At 42.9% G+C, this 21,910-nt stretch overlaps 2 protein-coding genes across 4 annotated transcripts in view; one reads left to right on the top strand and one right to left on the bottom strand.

Moving 5' to 3' along the window:
* PODNL1 (podocan like 1) overlaps window positions 1–2,269 on the top strand; it is an 82,757-nt gene extending 80,488 nt beyond the window's left edge. The window contains exon 11 of one of the 2 annotated variants that reach the window (XM_069230448.1): window positions 616–2,269. The gene's annotated coding sequence lies outside the window, so the exon portion shown is untranslated. The remainder of the gene's footprint in view (window positions 1–615) is intronic. The other variant, XM_069230449.1, reaches the window with a different exon arrangement.
* The window catches only part of CC2D1A (coiled-coil and C2 domain containing 1A), a 130,046-nt gene continuing 109,024 nt past the window's right edge, over window positions 889–21,910 (bottom strand). For both annotated transcript variants that reach the window (XM_069230445.1, XM_069230446.1), the window contains exons 25-29: window positions 5,537–5,600; window positions 5,001–5,127; window positions 3,992–4,068; window positions 3,789–3,836; window positions 889–2,703 (exon numbers count right to left, since the gene is read on the bottom strand). In XM_069230445.1, the coding sequence (XP_069086546.1) occupies window positions 2,683–2,703; window positions 3,789–3,836; window positions 3,992–4,068; window positions 5,001–5,127; window positions 5,537–5,600 (337 nt within the window). In that variant the 3' untranslated portion in view covers window positions 889–2,682. The remainder of the gene's footprint in view (window positions 2,704–3,788; window positions 3,837–3,991; window positions 4,069–5,000; window positions 5,128–5,536; window positions 5,601–21,910) is intronic.

The following is a 21,910-nucleotide window of genomic DNA, read 5'->3' as shown; positions in this document are numbered from 1 at the left end:
TCTATTTGTAACTTGGAACCGCATCTCTTATTTTAGTGTTCACTGTCACACCCTGATTTTATTGGCATTAATCGAATCCTCTTTCTTTCTAATGTTTGGCTGCCCTTCTTTGAGCTGGTTCTAGGTTCACTAAATTGCTGTGATAGTCCTTGGTGGGTGGGGTTAAGTTATTTGCTTTTTTAATATTCAGTTTCCCATTTTGCACTTGCTTGTGTTGCAACCAGGAGTGTAGTCTTCTTTCCCCCTGATGTGGGGCTGCATGTTTTGATCTGGTTCACAGCATCATACCTTACTTTTGCCAGCATCAACTGAGTTCTTTCCCGGCAGTGAAAAGGTGTATCTCTATTCTGGGTCCCTGCACCACATCTTGCTGTGATTGTCATGTGTGCATTCTATGTTTACTCTTCTGCTGGTGAATGTATGTTCGATTGTTTCCTTGCATGATAAGGATATTCTTGTTTTAAACTATCAGGATATCTTCACATTTCATGGGTTCTGAAACCTAATGTGTATGGCAGGGTCTGCACACCAGGCCTAGTGTGGTGGCACTGCTGTTGGTCTAAGATTAATTGCAGGTATTGTGCTACTGAGCTGACCACCTTTTGTCTCTTCCAGGTTCATCAGAGGGAACAGGCAGTCACCTTGAGAGCCAGATACGGAAGGAAGGTGGCACTTCACACCACAAAGCAATCCATAACCCAGGGGAGCAGTGGGGCCTAATCAGTACCCATGTTTCCAAGCCAGAACTGATCTGATCTACAGCGAGTGACTGTACCAGGTCTGGTGACCGTGAACCAGTGACAATCCCAGGATCACAGCCCATTCCCAGCATATAAACTCTCCCACACGAATTTGTTTCCATTAACACACAACTCCTTCTCCACATAATCAGTTTGAGACTTTTATTTATTTAAATGTTCTATTTGACAATGATTTTCAGATAAAACTATGAAAGGCCGGAGGGCCTTTTTCTTGGAAGAAACCTCCGGCTCACAGGCAAGGCTTGGTGACAACCACTGAGATTTGCAGGCTTCAAAGGTGTTCACATGCTTGCAGGAGATCATACCAGGTGAAACACTTCACAACCAGCCACCAGACTTTGTAGGAGTTGGAACATTGGTATGGCATTGGGCAGCATTAAAGACGTCGGCAAGTGGCCATTGAGTTCGTTGGGAGTGTGAGCATTCTCAAGAGACAGTCAAGACAAAAATTCCATCTGCCATCAAGCTCAGCAGAAAAGTGGTTGGGTTCCAATAAAATAGACACTTTGTATCTTTCCAGAACTTTAAAGAGGTTTTAGAAGAAAACAAAGAAGAACGCATTTCCACATACCCTCAACAGCTCTTTTTCTGTTCGCATTTCAACCCCTTTAATTTATAGAAATATGATGCCAAGTAAAAATGTAGAGCAGCAAAACTTTGAAAAATGGCACCTGTATTCAGAATATCCCCTAAATGCAACACATCTTTGAAAAACATTGCATGGTGGAAAGTGGCTGACTGATACATGGAACTGTAATGGTGACATCATGCAAGTAGTGAGTTACAGGGTATTGCATAAAATGACAACATCCTTGTGTGCAGTGAGCAAGATAGCTAGATCCTCACGCAGCAAGTGTGGACATGTGCAATAGTGACGTGGAACAGCTCCTGCATTCCACTGTGTGTGATGCACCATGTATTATGGTGAGATCTTCAGCCGATACCTTATTTATGATTGTAATGTGTAACATTACGTGTAATATGTAATGCAGAGATCCATGTGTGATACAGTGTTTGTGACCACTGTGTGATGTAATGGGTCAATGTCAAGATCTTTGCTGAAGTAGCTGCAGAGAGCAGTGTGCAATCGTATCTTTGTCTAGCAAGCTATTTGCTAGGCAGCCTTTATACAAGGAGCCACAGAGGGTGTGAGGACATCCTTGTTCATGCAGCTGTTTGGTGAAGCAAGATGTGCAAGGTTTGGATCGCCAAGCAAGCAACTCTGTCAACACAGAATAAGATCCTTGTTTAAGAAACTCCAGAAAGTTATGATCTGCATAGGTGGGAAACTTGTGCAAGCTTCTCTGTGACAGGACAGAGGACATGATGCTGGGCTTCTAATACAGGGAACCGGAACAAGGCAGTGTGCCCAATGGTGGGACCCATGAATGTAGGGTGGCAGGTTCCCTGCGAAACACTTGTCATGATAATATTGTGTATAATAGTGAACCTCAGGTTCAATGAGTGGAATTAAGGTGCAATAAAGTGACAGGAAGTCTTGATTGTCATGCACGCAATTTCAGTTTCATTTTTGCTCTCTTCACTTTAGATTGAGACGGAGACTCTGCACTATGAAGAGCCAGCTCCTCCTCCTAGCTTCACCCAGTGATAAGGGAGGTGCCATTCCTGCCTTCGACTTAGGGTACATGGTCTTGCATCGCAAGACTAAGAGCAAACGCTAATGACGAGCCAGGGCACTTTTCCTGCCAAAGTGTCCTTAGAAGTGATGAAGCGATGGATTAATGCCTTCCTCCAGTTAGTGTGAAATCAGTACATCTCCCAGGCCCTAGGGATCCAGGAGTAGTGCAAGTACAGTACCTCAAAGGGATAGCAGTGGGAAAGGGCAGGGGGGCAATCACCACCCTCAAGAGAAGGCAAGTCTGGTAAAGCAGATCTTTAAGTGGACTCAAACCAGGACACTTCATCTTCGGAACCTCTGCAGCTGAAAAAACAGAACACACTACAATTAACCACAATCTAGAAGACAAAAGACAGGCTGAAACGTTCATAAGAGGAAACAAGTAGAGAAATAAAGACATTAAAAATATCGGAAAATGGCAATTGTGGAAATCAAGAGGTGACAACAAAGCACCTGAAGGGAATGCAACACAAATGAGGAACAAACAAAAGATGAACGTAAGATTTACTAAGCAATAGGACAGCTGTACACACAAAACAGCTAAGGGAAATAAAACAAGCAACATGCTACCTGTGAAACAGGCACCAAGTAAACATACAACAAATGGGGGAAGGAAATACATAGTAACTGGGGGCAGAGAACAGGCGAACTCAAGGCTGCAGGACAACAGGAAATGTGAACACAGGACAGGTGGAAGCCGAAAGAAGCCTTCACAACAACTGAATGATAAGAAAAATAAGAATACAAGACCCACAGTGGTGAAGAAACAGAAGAAAGCAAGGTAGATGGAGCCCCAGAAACAAAAGAAGGCAAGAAAGCTGGAGCACATGAAGAAGGTAAGCACTTGATAGTTGGAAAAGTGAACATGTGGCACCTGAAGTATAGGAAACAAGTCTATGAATGGCAGCCAGGTGATAGACAAAATAAGTGTACATATGACAAGCAGGTGCCAGAAAAGGGGGGAGGATGGTAGGCAAAACGAAATAAACACGTGGGAAACAGGTGAACAAAAATGAGGAGTGGACAGTAAACAGGCAGACACAAGACAACTGGCGGACAGGTGACCAAAAGATAGTGAGGGGCCATAAACAAGTATACACATGACCTATAAAGCACATGGAAGTAGTGAATACAAAACAGCTGGAGGATAGGAAACAGATCAACAATACAGAACTGGGTGAAAGGAAGTGGGCCACCATAACTCAATGGGGGTGCGAAATGGTTGAACGTGGCAGCTGGTGGGCAAACAAACAGATGTGCACATGATAACCAGCCAACTATTGAATACAAACTACCAGGAAAAGGTGCAGACAGTGAAAAGGCAAGAAGGGCATGGTAAAACCGACCAGAGGACGGACTTATTTCCAGTGCGCACTGAGTGGACATACCTCGTTTTCAACCAGGTTTCTTTTGTATAGAGCATCCTTTGCTGCATCCTGTCAAGACACACATTATCAGTAACTCAGAGTCCAGATGTATAGGGAGCTTTAAATCCCAGTAAATCCTGAGAAAAACGTACTTTCTATGAACTGCACCCTGAACACTGTCCATTGTCATTTAATGCTAAGAGTCAATGCAACAGACTTCTTACCCTTTTGCCTTCCTGACCAAGACGTCGAACTGCCTCAGTATAAAGTTGCAAGAACCGCTCCAGTTGGGTCACGTACTCTGAATAAGAGAGATAGCGTGTGAGGCTGAAATACTTTAACCAGTGGAATAGACACTTTCAAGTAAAAATGCATAAACCAGGAATGTCTTGACAATCATCACCCTCCCTCAAAAAACAAAACAAAAAAAAAGGGACGTTACTGAATCCACAATAGATGTCAAGAGACCATAAACTGAAATCCTCAATGGAATGAATCAATTAAAGGCCTTCAAAGGATGCTCCAAACCAAATCTCTCCCAAGAGAATAAATGTTCCCTGGATACAAGGGTCTATGTAAGGAGTGATTGCAACCATCCACCCCCGAAATGAGCATTACGGAGCAGGATAATTTTTCCAGTCAGCCAAGAGCGAAGCCTTTTCCACTGTAGTGGCTACCCAGGCAATCACGTTATCAGGAGCATATAAAGGAAACTAGGAGATTTGTTGATTAAATAATGAGTATGTTTTTGGAAAATCGAAATTATAAGATTAGCTGTGAAGATCACTTGTCTGGAATGTACTGGAAGTTTAAAAAGGGCACATAACACCTTCTCAACATGTTATCAGGACTCAAAGATGAAGGCTCATGCTGTTTGTGATATCATTGGCAGTTTGTGCCTAGGAATGGAAGGCTGAGGTCTCCACCAGGCTGACCCCCAAAAACTACAGACGAGAGAACAGATTTTCTGGCTGAAGAAAAGGGGCTTAGCCATGTTCAAGTGAGCGAGGCCACTTGCCCAATATAAGTTTTGTATGTTTTGCAGCTTTGAAAAGAGAGTCACTGTATCCTTTGCACCACTCTACTCTCACCCCAAGGTACCGATATCAAAGACCCTTTAATGTTAGTAAGAACGAGACATCAGCTCCTCCCCATTCAAGCCATGAAAAAAGTCTCCTAAGACACACATAGATGAGCATGTGCTACTTAGGGGAACAGATGGAAGCCTATTACCTTTCCTAGCCGCCGGGCCCCCCTGCTCCAGGTGAGCTTTCTGCCACTGGAAGTGCTGGATGATATTGCGGTGCTGGTTCAGGAGCTCATTGGGTGGCTGACTCTGCATCTGCTTATAGTGGTGGATCTGCAGAGATAGAAAGCATCACGGTTCAGTGCGATGGCAGCACATTTGAGTCACAGTTACAGGGAGTTACAAGGGCACATCAGTTGAAGACCTACAATCCCTGGACACATCAGCAGCAAGAAAGCTACACACTGGTTGAAAGAAACTAGATCCATACACACATATTTACATGGCAGCAGCTGAATATGTGTTCAAGTTCACAAAATAAAATGATGGACTGGAGTGTTGAAACTTTCAAAAACTCACCCCCAGTCACAGAAATGGGTTTAATCCATTGTTATTTTGCCCACCGCGTCGCCCCAGTTTGGACCCAGCCATATGCAAATCAGTTTTGACCCTATGTTCAAGTTTTCCTTCTATCCCCTCAACCTTTCTACTCTCCCCATAGGGCATTTTCTTTTCCACTTACTTTCTTCTCCAGCCGTTCCCTCTCAAAGGCCAATACATTCAGGCTCTGCAGCGTGTATCCCGCTCTGCCAAGGAGAAAATAAAAGCTTGAAGTCATGTGAATGTATAACTTTAAAGGTACAGATGCCTTTCCAGGGCTGGGTTGATCACACAGGACACTGGGAAAAACCCCAGTAGGCTCAGGAATTGGAGTGGTGATGATTTTGGGCAGATATCAGCATATCTAGCCTGGCATAAAACCCAGAGCAATGGATGCAATTTTATTTGACACAAACATAATTTGTCTCCACTGGCAATATTTCCCACAGACAGTCAGGCTTACATGTTATATTGTCTGTACAGTATTGATGGGGTGTTAAAACATTTACATGGTTGTTTTCATTATTCGAGTCTACCACTGAGCTTCTTGCCCAAGCTGATGATGAAAGATGAAGTTTTGAAGGCCAGACTGGGCACTAAAATAAACCCTGGAAAAAATGTTCAAACCAGCCCCACACTTCAGGAGTCAGCCATGTGAATCCTGCCATAGGACCTTTCATAATTGGATCATGGCAGCCCATCCAGTCAACTGGGAAAACAAGAGAATAGCATTGTCGCGTGGGCTCTCATTATCCTAAATGAGACTACTGGATTTCTAGGCAGCAGGATCGATGACGGTGTGGGGGACTGAGTCTGACCCACGTGTAAGGAACTCTGTCACCCTAAATCCGTTTTTTGCTCCGGCTAACTAGCAGTGCCTCATTTCTCCCAAAGGGAAGAGATGAATGGGCAGCCGAGCGCATTACATCTTTGGAACTTCTCAGGGAAGTCGTGGTCACTCAGATCCAAACCAACTCTCTCATTTACAGTATGATCTCATATACAAATGACAAAGGCAGTATAAGTTTTATATAATATTTTAATAAAACAACTGCATTTTAGATAATAAGGCGTGAGCCGCAATAACCAGAACCATACAACACAGTAGGATTGAAATAGTCACCAGGAGAGTAAAACATAAGAACAACGCTATCATGGTGTCTAATAGTTCCTACTCTCCCTCTGCTAGTTCTATTTCGAGCACAGCATGTTAAGCTTCTAACTTGCCTTTCTGAATCACTGGGGAGACATCAGCCCTCATACCTGAGCAAAGGCCTGTGATCTTGGTTCAGCATCTGCAACAAGGCAGTCAGCGTCTAGTTGTAGTTCCCTGGTCGGAATCTCCCTCTTGCGTGTATTGGGACAAGGAAGTGTTTTTATAACTAACATGTCAGCAAGATCACAAAATGTCCCTAAGCAGGAATGCCAAAGACTAAACTCCTACCACGTCTATCGGCAATGTACCAGACTGTATCCTTGACTGAAGCACAGAGTGAACAAGAATGTGTTATGGAGAACTCCAGTGCTGAAGTAGGCTAAACAGTGTGATATGAAATATAAAACAGGACCGTAGAACTGGCTATTTGAAAAATAACAGTACGAAGCCGAATAAAAGCATTTAGAGCAAAGTGCACGGAGGCTCTAAGCTACAAGCAAAGGAATAAAATACATCCAGGGCAAAATGCACAAAGGCCTAAAGCCTGAAGCAAATGCGCAAAGGATAGTGACCACACTACAGCATAATGTATAATGTCCAGTTTGGCCTTGGGAGTTTCCTGGCCTGGGGTGTTTCCCAGCCCTGGGTGTTTCCCCTTGGAGTAGTGGTGTGGAATATTGGAAGAACCTTTTCACCTGCCAAGCTGTGTAGTGAGGGGACCCCAAAAGGCAAAGGATCACAGACCCCCAGCTGAGATACACAGTCACTGCTAATGAGACAAAGTTAGTTTACCAAAGTGCATTTCAGAAGTGACGACTTAGGAAGAAATCAGTCAAATAAGTTTGTTCAAACATGCGGTTCAATGTGCTTTCATCTCTGCCTTGTCTTTTGTTCACCAAAATGATACCAACACACAAATGGACACATAAGGACTACACACCAAATCAACCTTCACACCTCTGATGCAAGCAACTACACCCAGATAATTTTTAGGAGAAGGTACTACTGACATGAAGAAGATGGCAACCAAAGAAAGATACTATAAATACATCCTGACCGCCCCTAAAAGGAAAACCCTACCAGAATTACTATTGAATCAGGATATCGCAATAATGCATAATCATACATGACAGACTGGTCTATATAACAGAAAGCATGAGACAGGTCTTTATACAGACTACTGTAGGACAGTCAAAGAGAATACTATAAAGATCATGCAAGAACAAATTAAATTCATAATCGACAAGAGATAAGCATCTTCTGGATCCATGCAAAATATGCTGACTTCTTGCATACAAAACATCCCTATATACCACCACTGTATCTCCTTCCAAAGGTTTACAAAAAACTGGACCACCCTTCTGTAGGTTCTATCATATCAGTGGGAACAAATTACGTCCATTATTGATAAGGGCTTAATACTGGCTCACTGCAAATGAATATGACTTCCTGCCTAAAAAAAAAAACTTACCAACATTGTACCTCCAGAAAGTTCACAGAAACATGAACCAACCACCTGGCAGCCATAGCAGAGGGCGGCCAATTACCTGGTCCAGTCTCCAAATATATTGATTTGTTTCTCAAGCCTTACACTTCTACGGTTGGCTGCTTTGTACAGGACATGACAGACGGGACAAAAAATAGGTATCCAATTTCATCCATATCAACCACAATTAACTTTGATGTAGAATCATTATACATGAATATGCCCCAGAATGAAGACCTGGAGGTCCTAGAATTGTATTTGGAGCAAAGTCATAGACTACATCAGGTTCCCACAAGTTTCATCACTGACTTGGCTCCAAATGTCTTGAGGAAACTGTTTTCAATTTCAACAGTGACCTACTTATGAGTGATAGTGGGTTTCTATGGGTTGTTACATTGCACCAGAATTGGCCATTTTGTTTATACACCCAGTATGGAAAGCAATGGATTTTACAGTAACAATTCACACAGGAACTACATTAATATGTGGCTTCTTTACAAAGACGAGGTCTTTTGCATCTGCTCTGGCGAGGAAAATAAACGTGAGGAGCTCCCACTTGGTTAAACTAGTTACCACATAAAAAAAACATCATGCACACAAATCACATTGAAACACATTTTTTTGATCTGATGATCGAGTCACAATCTGGCATGTTCAACATCATGGTGCCTCCATTTCTTTCTACTTCTATACACATGGAAGCTATATCCAGAACCCAAATATGCACAGCCATTCTGACTACAGCATTATGGAAGCGGACACTGTACAGTGCCCCAATACCGTGTTAACTTTGAGAGCTGTAGTGATCATATTTGTCAGCGACACATTGATTTTGCAATATTATATATGGACCTTTGCGATGCAATGCTATGCCACAGGCTTCCTCATATTGAGAGACTCCTATGGAAAAAATGCATGCATGACATTCTCCACTACAGACCGTAACCCAGGCATGCAACGCCCATTGTGCTGAATGGGTCTTAGCCCCGCCCCCTTTCAGTTTCTGTGGGGTGGGCGTACCTGAAGTACAGGCAATGTAAAGTGTTTCTTTCGGCTCATAAGCACGTTTGAAGTGCAACGAGTCAGTCTTCGTCCGCTTGTGTTTTTTTTCATCAACTCAAGTGCCACCCTGCACCGCCTTGCCTAATCCTTTCCCTGTCAGGGAAGGGTATGTGGTGTGAAGACGGCAGGACAGACAAAAGCTGCTGTTTTAAAGCCCACCCTATCAACAAATACACAGCAGGGGTACCCTGCAACCACCCCACTGCAGTAAAAGGAACAAATCCCAAAACAGGGCAAGTTAGCCAGTGGCATGGCTGAAGGATTTTGCCTTGTAAGGAAAATTCTTACGAAAGTAGAACCACAAGGTACATGAAAACATTACTATTAGAATCAGTTTGTTTCATTTTCTTAGTAGCGTCAAACTCCTCGCAATGAGCAGCGCCAGTACATAAGTGGAAAAAGTGAATATAGCATCCTGAGATAATAGGTAAGAAGCTCCAATTAAATGTAATCGGAAAACACACAAAAATATGTCTCTGTATATAGAAAGGCCTATGCTTTAAAGCCCACACAACGTGAGTTTCAGTTGGCGTGCTGGCATCTCAGAATTTTAGCCTTCTGGAACTGATACAAAAGATAACACTACAGAACATTTGTAATCCTGCATCATTTTGCAGGATATCACTTATATATTTGTTAAATCAAAAAGAAATATTAAGAAAAGTAAAGTTAAAGTTATATAGTGTTGATTACTTCAACAACTATAAATACATTCTTAAAAGTACTGAAAGGCATTAGTTACGCTGTTATTTGAGCTCTTTCCTCCAAAGTACTATAATCATCCTGAAAAGATACACAGAACTATGTCGTGTGTTGCAGAGTAATGGTAGTCATTCAGCATTAGGTGCCTTTAAAAGATGTGTGAGATAAATTAAGAGTTGTAGTCTACACTACTGTACCCGTAACCCTAGTTTAAAACTTACAGTAAGTGAGGTTTGGCGACTATGGCTCTGATTACGACTGGCCTAGGTAATTCCAATATGTTCGATAACTCCTGAAACAGAACATATTGGAATTACAAGTTTTGCGCCTAGCAGTGTATCTTCACACATTTGTGCAGGACAGTTTCAGAATATCAAACCTGCCAACATTTACCAGGGGAGAAAAAAAGGCCCAGTAAATACCAGGATATTGGACTGTTGTGTAAAGCACCAAAAGCCACCTGCCATGCCCCGTTGTTTGGGCAAAATCATGATTGGTGCTATTTATCATACCCACTAAATTCAGATCTTGTGACTGGATTTTATCAGATGTGATAAATATCACACTGTCCTCTGGGGCTGTTATAATCTGGGCCCTAGTACAGTAATGTAGAGCACAGTACAGAGCTGTGCAGGCTGAGTACATATCATTCTGCATGATTGCTTAGGGGAGAAAATGGGCATGCATTTGTTTTCAGAATGTCCTTGGCTTCTTTTATGCTCTATTTTTTATGTATGTTTATTTGCATCAAGTAAATGTGATGCACATTTACAAAGAGCAAATGTTATTCTGTGAGTGCACATTCTCTGATCTAAATTGATATTTGTTGATAAACTGTACATTCATAGGTGCATATATTATAATGAATGAATGTACATTGGCTTGTCCCAATGGACATTCGTTAGAGCAACAGCATACCTGACTAGCATAAGCTGCCATGGAACACAGGTTGTATTGTAGTGTGGTTGCTTTCGTATATGGCCTAATGCCCCTGAGGAGGCTCCAAAGCAGTTCTTGTTTGATGGGTAGCTAGCTACCCATCAATCAAGAACTGCTTTGGAGCCTCCTCAGGGGTATAAGGCTCCTGCTAACCCACAGACCCTCCTTTGTGTGGTTGTCTGGGAGGAATATCCAAAGGCCAACTGCCACTCACACCTAGTCAGGTGACCCAGGAGAAGGCTGCAGGCACCAAATGGTTAGAAGAAGAAAATGGCAACTTTCTAAAAGTGTCATTTTCAGAATTGTGACTTAAACCCTGCCTTCACAATACAATTAAAGAGGATTTCATTACAGATGCTCAGATTCCAATCATGACTTTCCTACTTGCTCCTACTCAAAAGTTATAGACCTCACAGTAGTGGAAAATAAATGTGTGACTACAAGGGCATGTAAAACTTCAAAGTAAATTTCCCACCTTTTAATTACAATGCACCCTGCTCTGTGGGCTGTCTAGGGCCTACCTCAGGGATGACTTACATGTAATAAAAAGGGAGATTTAGGCTTGGCAAGAGGATTATATTGCCAAGTCGAATAGGCAGATTAAAACTGCATACAGGCGGCAATGGGAGACATGGCACATGTTTTAATTTAGAATCTCTTTATTACGTTTAATCATTCATTATAAGAACAATACTGTGTGCTGAGGACAATCAGCACCTTCTTACGGGTGTGCAATAAATGGACATAATGAACGTCGATTACCATGGTCTCATACATAGATAAAAGCATTCTATTTATCGCTAAACATTCATTATGTCCACAAAGCTTGCTCGGACAGGTTTTAAGGAGCTACTTAAGTGAGTGGCACAATAGGTGCTGCAGTATTTAATTTACCAGTGATGGGCATACGGTATATTACTTAACAAAGGACTATATGTAAATTAAATATGCCAATCAAGGGTAAGCCAATTTTACCATGTTTTAGGAAGTGAGCACAACCACTTTAGCACATGGTAGAAGTTGTAAAGTGCACAGAGTTTTAAGGCCAACAAAAATACATTAAAACAAAAATATGAAGGGTGAAGGCAAAAGCTCTGGGGGGATGACACCCTAAGGCTGACATGGTTGTTATTTTTTGTATACAACACATTTTATTGACATTTAACATTAACACAGTACAGCAAGAACAAATTGACAGGGTGTCATTTTCAAGAGGCAGATCCAAACTAAAGAGAACATATCGTATAGCACACATTGCAAACTCACAGGCCATAACAACTGTTTAGTCCCATCTGCCTCCACACCTCCCATAGCCACCCATGACCACCAGCTTGTCAAGTCCCCAAGGTGCACACCTTGTCCAAAGACCAGGATCATGTGAAGCAAGTCAAGTCAAATCCCTCATTACTGAGCTCAATCACTCCAGACATTGCCATTCATATGTAGGAACCCCCTAACTCTGTATATTGTTTTTCTGCAGTGTCATACACCTATCCAGGCCCCTCTTCAGTTCCACCAACGATGGAGCCTCTATTTCCTTCCATTCTCTGGAGATATTGTGCTTGGCTGCCTCTAATCCAATCCACACTAGGGCTCTCTTACCTGCTGCCTTCTACATTGTTAGTGAAATACAAAAGGGATATTTTAGGATCACTAGGGAGGGACAAGACCAGCAACTTCACCCCACAAGTCATGTAAAAAAAAAACCTGAGGAAAAATCTGAGCCTTAATAACAGCCCCCCTTGGGGTTCTAAGACTTCCTACCACTCATCGTCTGTCAGTTGGCAAGGTTGCGGGCCCAAGCAATGCGCAGTGTAAGAAAGGAATCAGGGGTATGTGTGACAAGAGATTTATCAATGTATGAAGGTTTGTGTTGTGTAGGGTCACTGATACCTGTGCCTCCAGGGCACTGACCTCAGGACATTTCTCCATACCAGAAACAGAGGACAGAAGAGCATGTCGGAGTTGCAAATATCAATTAATTGGTTCCTGTGGAGGTCGTACTCGGTTTGTAACTTTATTATTATTATTATTACATCTTCTGTTAAGAGCCTCAATTTCTCTTTCTTTTGGTTTGATGTTTTTGCAGGCCATTGCTCATGAGCCACACATTCTATACGTTCTGAAGCTTGTAGGAATACATTCACCTTTTTGTATGAATGAACACAATTTACTGAAAAGTTAGTTCAAGACAACTACATTTTGTGTCAGTGCTTTAGGCCTGTTGGATTCATGCATAGCTGTGGCTCTGTCATTTCATATGAGAAGTGCTCAATGTGGTGTGCTTACAACAACTTTTTTATTTTGATTTTGGATAGTGCAGATTCCTGGCAGATAAATTTACAGGTGGTAATATTGCCAACTGATTTTCACTCACTTATTCGATCTCACAAGGAAATAAGAAGCATTAAGAATCAAAGCTGTAATGTGCCAGTCACACATCCTGAAATCAGGAGTATTAACCCATCAAGCTCAATATTCTGACACCTGTACTTGTGAGCAGCTGCAAACAAGCATATATAGCAACGTCCCAGTGAGCAGACTCAACATGTTTCTTTGAGCAACAGCCAGGCAGGAACTTATTTCTAAAGATGAAATAAAAATATTTCACAAGCTCAATGTCATTTCACAGAATTAATTGGACAAAGAGTTGTCATCTTGAAATAGCTTTGAGAAGACTGGTTTTTAAAATTCTTGATAATGAAATCTGTAGAAGCTGATTTTAGTTGTGAAATCTCTCATTCCCCTTTTCAAAGAACTCTGGGCCTCACTGATGTTCTGACAGACAGCCCATTTCTCTGCCAGGGCAACATGGTAAACTACTCCATCACCCTGAAAAAGTTACCGTATGCCACATTTAGAAATGGCTGCTAAGCTGGCAGACAGTTCTAAAGCATTGCCAGGAACTGCCGTCACACCAGTTCCTGTCAATACTTTTTGCAGTTTAGTGCAGGGCTCTGTCATGTTTATGCAAATTTTGCACAACCCTAACATATGCACACCTACAGTTACACACATACATATCTATGCATAATAATAGCAAGACTCTAAAGTAGTGGATACATCACATTAAAGTATTGTTTTCTATGAAAATGGGAAGCAGAATACACTTTATTCAGCGTCTGCACTTGGAAGTGATCTCTACTTTTCTGTACTCTGGTGCTCAAAAGGCTGCGTGTGCCTTGCCAGGATATTCAAATACCTTGAGATGCATTCTGCAAAGGATTTGTATCCTTAAATAGAGGATTCCTCACAGCATGTGGTTATAGCAGACCCGGATATATACTCAAGTGTAACACATTCTAAATGTTCTGATGCCAACGAGTGTCACTAAGAACCACACATATATATTGTGGAAATAGAAAATGTTACTTACCCAGTAAGCATCTGTTTGTGGCATGTAATGCCAATCCCACCATTTAGTGTTGGGCTTGAATGTGTGCAAGTTCGAACAAAGTCTTTTATGTCACAAGGTATAGTGACTCCTCCTCTTGTTAGCAATGTGCATGATCATCAACTGCATTGTTTGTTTGTTTTCCCACAAGACGGCTGAGAATAGAATGTGTAGGGTAATGCAATGTTCATGCTGCAATAGTGAATGATAAATACAGAGATAACTATAACAACTGCAGGTGTCCTGGAAGGAGGGTGGGTGCATGTGAATCTACAGCACTACATGCCATGAACTGATGCTTACTGGATAAATAATATTTTTTGTTGCTGGCATGTGTGGCTGTAAATACACATGCATAGCTTAGAATGAAAAGCAGTCCTCCTTTAAAAGCAGTTGCTAGCCTGTGGGTGTTGCAGTAGTTTGGAATAACGTGCAGGATTTCCTGGCCGACATTAGCTTATGGAAGAGCCAGCACATCTACACAGTAATGTTTTGTAAATGTATGTGGTGTAGATCACGTAGCTGCTGTATGTAGATCAACTATAGGTATGCTCCGTAGGAACACCACAGAAGCTCCCTTTCTGTGAGTAGATTGAGCTCTAAGAGGAGTAGGTAGAGATCTTTTAGCTTTGGCATAGCATGTCTGGTTACATTTAACAATCCAAAATGCAATACCGGATTTAGAAATGGCTTTTTCTTCGTGTGGGTTAGAGAAAGCAGCAAAACGTTGTGTCTTTCTAAATGTCTTAGTTCTATCAATATAATACATGACGGCTCGTTTGACATCTAGGAGTGTAGAGCCTGCTCCACATCTGAGTAAGGATGGGGGAAAAATGCTGATAGCTCTATAGAATGATAAATTGAAATTGAGATACCACCTTAGGAAGAAATTTAGGATTGGTATGTAGTACCACCCTATCTTTATGTAGTTTAAGGAATGGTTCTTCTAAACCTAAAATGAAATTGAGATACCACCTTAGGGAGAAATTTAGGATTGGTAAGTAGTACCACCCTATCTTTATGTAGCTTAAGGAATGGTTCTTCTATGGTTGGTGCCTGAAGCTCACTGATACATCCGAGTGAAGTGATCGTCATTAGAAATGATACTTCCCAAGAGAAGAATTGGAGAGGCAGGAGTAGAGGGGTTTGAATTGAGGGTCCATTCATCTTGCCAATACAATGTTAAGATTCCAAGTAGGAGCTGGTGGCACCCTAGGAAGAATGACCCGTCTAAGGCCTTCTAAGAAGACCTTGACAACTGAGATCCTGAATAATGATTATGCTGTGTTTTGCAGATGCGCGGCAACTGCTGCTAGGTGTAACCTTATAAATGTAAAGGCTAGAACGCAGGTATGCAATTGAAAAAGATAACAAATAATGTTCTGAACACTGGGTTGTAAGGGATAGATTTGTTTGGAATAGCAATACTGGACAAATCTTTTCCAATTTGCTGCACAGCAAGCAAGAGTAGCAGGTCTGCGTGGTTCTTTAAGAATGTTCATTGGGGGTTGGGGTGGGATAGGATAACCAAACTCTAGGACTTCAGGAGCCAGATAGCAAGGTTGAGGGACCTGGGGTCCAGAGGCCTGATTTCTCTGTGATTCTGTGTGAGAAGGTCTTGCCTGTTCGGAGTACCTTGTGAGGGAACTACTGAGAGTTCCAGAAGTGTGGTGAACCATGGTTGTCTGGCCTGTGTGGAAGCCACGAGGATTAGATTCAGGGATAACTGCCAAAGTTTGCGAACCACAAACAGAAGCAGTGGGGGAGGTGGAAAAGCGTAAGCTCCCCCCTCCTCCTTCCCCCCTCCCCCTTCCCCAGCGCCTTGAGACCCTTACGGGTGAGTAGTGCGCTCTATAATGTTTTTGATTGATTGACTAATTGAGGCAAATACCCTGACCAACTGAACCACAGTGCATTGCCCTTGGACTGTGGGTGTGGGAACCTGGAGGCGCAGGTTTGGCATTTTGTGTTTTCTGCTGTGGCAAAGAGGTCTATTTGAGATTGACCCCACTGCTGGAAGTATGGGAGGAGGACCTGTGGGTGGAGTTCCCACTTGTGGACTTACTGACAGCTCCCGCTGAGGAAATCTCCAAAGCTGATGTCTGCTCTCAGAAAGTACTCTGCTAACAGATGAATATTGTATCCAGATGTTCTGAGCTAGGTAAGTTAGCTGAGGGAATCTGGTGCACCCTGTTTTTCAGATAATAGATGGCAGCCATGTTATTCGTCTTGATAAGTACTACCTTGCCAACTAGATGAGGAAGGAAGGCTTTGAGCACTAGATGAACAGCTAGAAACTTCAGGTGATTGATATGGAGATGACACTGACTGAGCCCCCAGTGCCCTGGACTGCGAGATCCTGTGAATGCGCTCCCCAGCCTGTGAGGGAGGTGTCCGTTGTAATGATTCTCTGCAAAATTAGGTCTAGGAATGGCCGACCTTTGAGGAGATTGCTGGTGTTCCACCACTGCGATGCGCTGGATGAACAGGGATATGAAAGTAGACATCTTTCAGATCTAGTAATGCCATGAAGTCTCCTTGTTGTAGTAATGGGATGACATCTTGCAGAATGACCATGTGAAAATGCTGTGAGAGGATGTATTAGTTTAGGGGTCTGAGGTCCAAAGTTGGTCTTATGGATCCCTTTTTTGGTATAGGTAAGCTGTGTCAATACATTTTGAGTTTTCTGGCTCCTCCGAGTGTCTTCTTTGATCGAAAAGACCTGCATGCCACGCAGGTTGTCTCCTCGTGTTCGGGGGACAAACACAAGTTGCACACCTGATGTAAACTGGAATGGCAAGACGAGCAAAAACGGAAAGACATCTGTTCCAACACTAAGTGAGCATCTCTTGGACAGAACATCGATGAGAAATAGTGCCCCAAAACAGATGCAGTCAGAATGGATTTCTACCCATATTCTGTTTTCCTGTCTGTTTCCAAGCGTTGTTCAACCTTCCAGGACTTGTATCCTATGTTTTGATGAATGTCCTTTCTTCAGTATGCAGTTTGGTTACTTTGGCAATGCTGACAAGGTCAACAAGGGTAACCCTCAAAAACAAAGAGTAGATAGGCACCAGGATCTCACAGAAAATGAGTGTGAAAAATAACACCCCCAATCCTCTATGTGGTGTCCCCAAAACAGACATTGCCAACCCAAGCTTCACACATATGATTATAAGCACTTATTGACAATGTGGCTAGACTACAAGAAAACCTTCTGAACAAAGATTTCTTCTAAATTATTTATTATGAATAAGAAATAAATTATTATATTTATGGGTAGGCATACAATATTTTCAACTTCAAATGCACTAGTTATATCAAAAAGGTAGCCTTGGATCATTTCTCAGCTCATTTACTCGGATACAGCGCCTGCACATTGAACACTTATATGCCCAAGAAGAGAGAACTCACACACACTGAAGGATCAATTATCTTACTCCTTCAAACGACCCTCAGAGGAAAGATTTCACCCTTACAAAAACAGTTCTAAAACCTCCAGCACACTTATACAACTTGCAAAAAAATTCACACACACTGAGAAGGTAGAACAGATCAGGTTACTCAATGTAGTACTCTTCTATTTTAGCTCTTTAGCTTCCCTCTCTTTTTTCCATACCCTTAAGATGTCCTTCCCTTCTAGAAAGGTATCAGCAGTACTAGTAGTGAGGAATGTATGGGCCCGGTTTTGCACCTTCTATTCCACATCAACCTTCTCTGCTCCATAGAGATCGATCTATCTAACTAGGGAATTACACCCTGATCGGCACGTGCAGAGGATTTCAATGAAGAAAATAAGTTACTTACCTGTAACTGTGGTTCTCCAATATTCGTATCTTTCATAGATTCACGTGCTTGAATCATTCCTCATCGTCAAAGTGGGAGTCCACGGTACATGGAAAGCAGTAAATTAAATTTAACATTGCAGTAAATGGAAGTATACATTTACTTTAATAGTTTATCAGTGTTATTAGAAATGACCCAAAGTCCAGCCAATCAGGCGAGAGAACCCTTTAGAACCCTCACCACAGAGGCTCCAGTCTCTCAGATTTTCTAGCACAAGTGATGTATAAAGGAACAAGACATGAGGTGACCCTCTATGGGGAGGAGGGTGGTTCGCATGTGAATCTATGAAAGATACCAATACTGGAGAACCACAGTTACAGGTAAGTAACTTATTTTCCTCTCCAGTATTGGGTTATCTTTCATAGATTTGCAAGCTTGATTCGGAATAATTAGCAGTAAACATAAGGTATCCACATATATATTAGTGGAAGGTGGGAAAAGAATGGTCTCACCTTATGCAAATACATTTCGTGGAATTGCTTGTCCACCTGCTACATCCAACCTGTCTATGGCATCTAGGCAGTAGTGCTGAGTGAAGGTGTGGCTGCTAGACCACATTGCCACTCTGCATATTTGATGTAAAGGCACCCCTGCGGAGATGGAGACAGCTCTGGTGTAGCGGGCTTTGACGTTGGCTGTCAGTGGCTTTCCCGCTAGCTGGTGACAAAATTGTATGGTGGTGGCGATCCACCGAACTGTAGTCTGTTAATGGGATAGCCTTTTCTTGGTTGTCCATATCCTGCAAACAATTGATCAGCCTTGCGTAAGTTGCTAGTTTTTTGTATGTAGAATTGGAGACATCTCTTGATATCTAGGGAATGTAGTGCTCCTTCTGCTGGAGTTTGGGGGTTTGGGAAGAATGTCTTCAATACCACTGGTTCATTCAGATCAAAGCTTGAGGGAACTTTGTGGATACATTTAGGATGAGTTCTAAGGATAACAGTGTCTGACTTAAACTGAGAAAGGGTTGAGAGATTGAAAAATTATTGAATGTCACCCACTCACTTTGCTGAAGTAAACGCTAGGAGAAGCGCGGTTTTCCAGGAAATGTATTTCAAGTCTGCTCTGTGTATAGGCTCAAATGGATGCTTCATCATTTGTGAAAGTACAATATTGCAGTGCCATGGAGGACAAGAGATTTTCACTGGAGGAAACAATCTGATTAGCCCCATTAGGAATTGTTTTGGAGGACCACAAAGATGGTGCATTAGCAGTACGGCTAAATCTAGAAATGGCTGCCAGGTGAACCTTGATGGGTGAGTGAGAGAGACCTGGTTTTGCTAAGTGAAGACACAGAAGTATCTGCTCTGGAGAAGATGTCCGAGGGTGGACATCAGAATCCTTACACCATGTACAGAATCTCTTCCATTTGAGTTTGTATTTTTTATTTGTAGTCTGGGCTCTAGCATTAGCAAGCACTTCCCGACAATCTGTTGAAATGTTTAGATCAGCAAATTCATTGAATTCAGGAGCCAGGCTGATAACCGAAGAGAAGTCGGGTTGGGATGACGGACCTGATCTCGATTCATTTTTTAGTAAGTTTGGTATTATTTCCAACCGAATGTGAGGTTGCTCCAAGAGGAGTGTAAGCTCTGTGAACCAGAACTGGGTGGCCATCTGGGAGCTACCAGTAACAGCCGGCAAGGTTCTCTCTTCATCTTCTTTGGAACGCTTGGGATTAGCGGAAGCAGGGGAAAAGCGTAAGAATAGATCCCTGGCCATCTGATCAAAAATGCATTCCCCTCGACCCTCTCTCTGGTTGCCAGCTTGCGTAGTACTGCCATATCTTGTTTTCCTTTGTCACAAAGTGGTCACAACTGGGCTTGCCCCAGTGGGAAAAAAAGATGATTGAGATTTGTCTGGTTGAGCTCCCACTTGTGACATGTTGTTGAGGTCCTGCTTAATGAGTCCACAAGGGTGTTGGATACTCCTGGAACGTGTTCTGCTCTGATAGGTATGTGATGTCAAAGTGCCCAATTTCATATTTCCTCCGCCTGGAGAGACAGCGCTGGTGATTTTGCAAAGCCCTGCTTGTTGAGGTAGTGCATGCTTGTGGTGTTTATCGGTTCGGACCAAAAACCGATGAGCCCCTGATCTTGGCCAGGAAGGACTTGAGCGCTACGAAGACGGCTTTTAATTCTAGTAAGTTGATGGGGAGCATTGCTTCCTGGTTGGTCCATTTTCCTCTCACTGTCAGGTCTTCAAGGTGCGCGCCCCATCCATCTAGGGACGTGTCTGTGGTCAGAATATGTTCCAGGCTTTGATTCAGAAAGGAGAGACCTTCGGAGAAGTGGGCCGTCTTCGACCACCATTCCATGGCCTGCTTCATTGGTGGGGTTATTTGGATGATGTCGTCAAAAGAGCCATTTATTTGTGGCTACTGGCTGTCTAACTGTTGCTGAAGTGGTCTCATGTGGAGTCGGGAGTTTGGTTTCAACAGAGTGCAAGAGGAGTGCATTCCCAGAAAAGATTTGTAGATCCGGACGAAAGTGGACTTTCTTTTGCTACGGCGGAGTGTTAGATTTTGAATCTTCTTCTGCCTGTCTTGAGAGGCAAAGCTTTTGCTTGTTCCGTATCTAATACGGCTCCTAGAAAGGTGATGTTGGTTGATGGCGTTAGGTGTGATTTTAGGTAGTTGACTGAGAGGCCTAATCTCTGGAAGAGGGATAGGCATGTTGCTGTGTCTCTGGCTGCCTTGGACGCTGTGTTTGCTTTTATTAGCCAATCATCCAAGTATGGAAACACTTGAACTCCCTTTTATCTGAGGTATTCTGCCACCGGAGCTAAGACCTTGGTGAACACTTGAGGAGCTAATCTCAGACCAAATAGTAACACTCTCAATTGGTAGTGGGTGCCTGCTACCTTGAAGCGTAAGAATTTCCTGTGGCTGGGGTGAATAGGGATATGAAAATAGGCGTCCTGGAGAGCTAAGGGCATCATGGGATTCCCCTGGTTGAGCAAATGTAATACATCATGAAGAGTGACCATCCAGAATGATTATTTTTTACGGAATTTGTTTAGACGTCGAAGATCTAAGATGGGGCGCCAGTCTCCTTTCTTTTTCTGGATGAGGAAGAAGCGGGAGTAGCAGCTGGTTCCCCTCTGAGACTTTGGTACGATCTCTAGTGCTCCCTTGTCTATCATTGTGGAAATCTGTAAAAGGAGCTCTTTTAAGTGGGCAGGTGGGGGTCCTCGCACTGGTACATAAAGAGGAAGGGGTTTGCTGAAATTCCAGGGTATGCCCTCTGGTGACAATATCGAGAACCCATCGTCTGAGGTGTTCTGGGACCACTGGTGGGAGAAGCTGGAAATTCTACCCCCTATCTGAGAGTTGGAATAGGGGTTGGAGGCAGGCACCTGCTGGACGTCAGTGTTTTCTGGATGTGAACTTGCCCCTTTCCTCTGGTGGTATGTCTGTAGGCTGCAGATGGTGGCTGCCTATAGGATTGTTGTTGTTGATTGGTGGCTGAAAGAAACTGGCCCTGATAAGGTTGGTACTGTCTATATTGGTGCAGACCACTTCTGTAGGAATAAAGGGCCAGATGTAGCAAAGTATTTGCACGTCGCAAACAGCGAAAATCGCCGTTTGCGAGGTGCAAATGCCTCTTTGCTATGCAGAAATGCATATTGCGAGTCGGTACCGACTCGCAATATGCATTTCCGACTCGCAAATAGGAAGGGGTGTTCCCTTCCTATTTGCGAGTCTGAGTGGTATGCAATACCATTTGCGACCGCGTACGCGGTCGCAAATGGCATCGCAGTTACCATCCACTTCAAGTGGATGGTAACCCACTCGCAAATAGGAAGGGGTCCCCATGGGACCCCTTCCAGTTTGTGACTGGACCCACAAATATTTTTTCAGGGCAGGGAGTGGTCCAAGGGACCACTCCCTGCCCTGAAAATGTACCGAAACTAAAGGTTTCGTTTTTTT

This window comes from Pleurodeles waltl, chromosome 4_2 (genome assembly GCF_031143425.1).
Source record: "Pleurodeles waltl isolate 20211129_DDA chromosome 4_2, aPleWal1.hap1.20221129, whole genome shotgun sequence".
Taxonomy (NCBI): domain Eukaryota; kingdom Metazoa; phylum Chordata; class Amphibia; order Caudata; family Salamandridae; genus Pleurodeles; species Pleurodeles waltl.
Note: the sequence above shows the minus strand (reverse complement) of the source record. Positions and strands in the feature narration are given on the sequence as shown.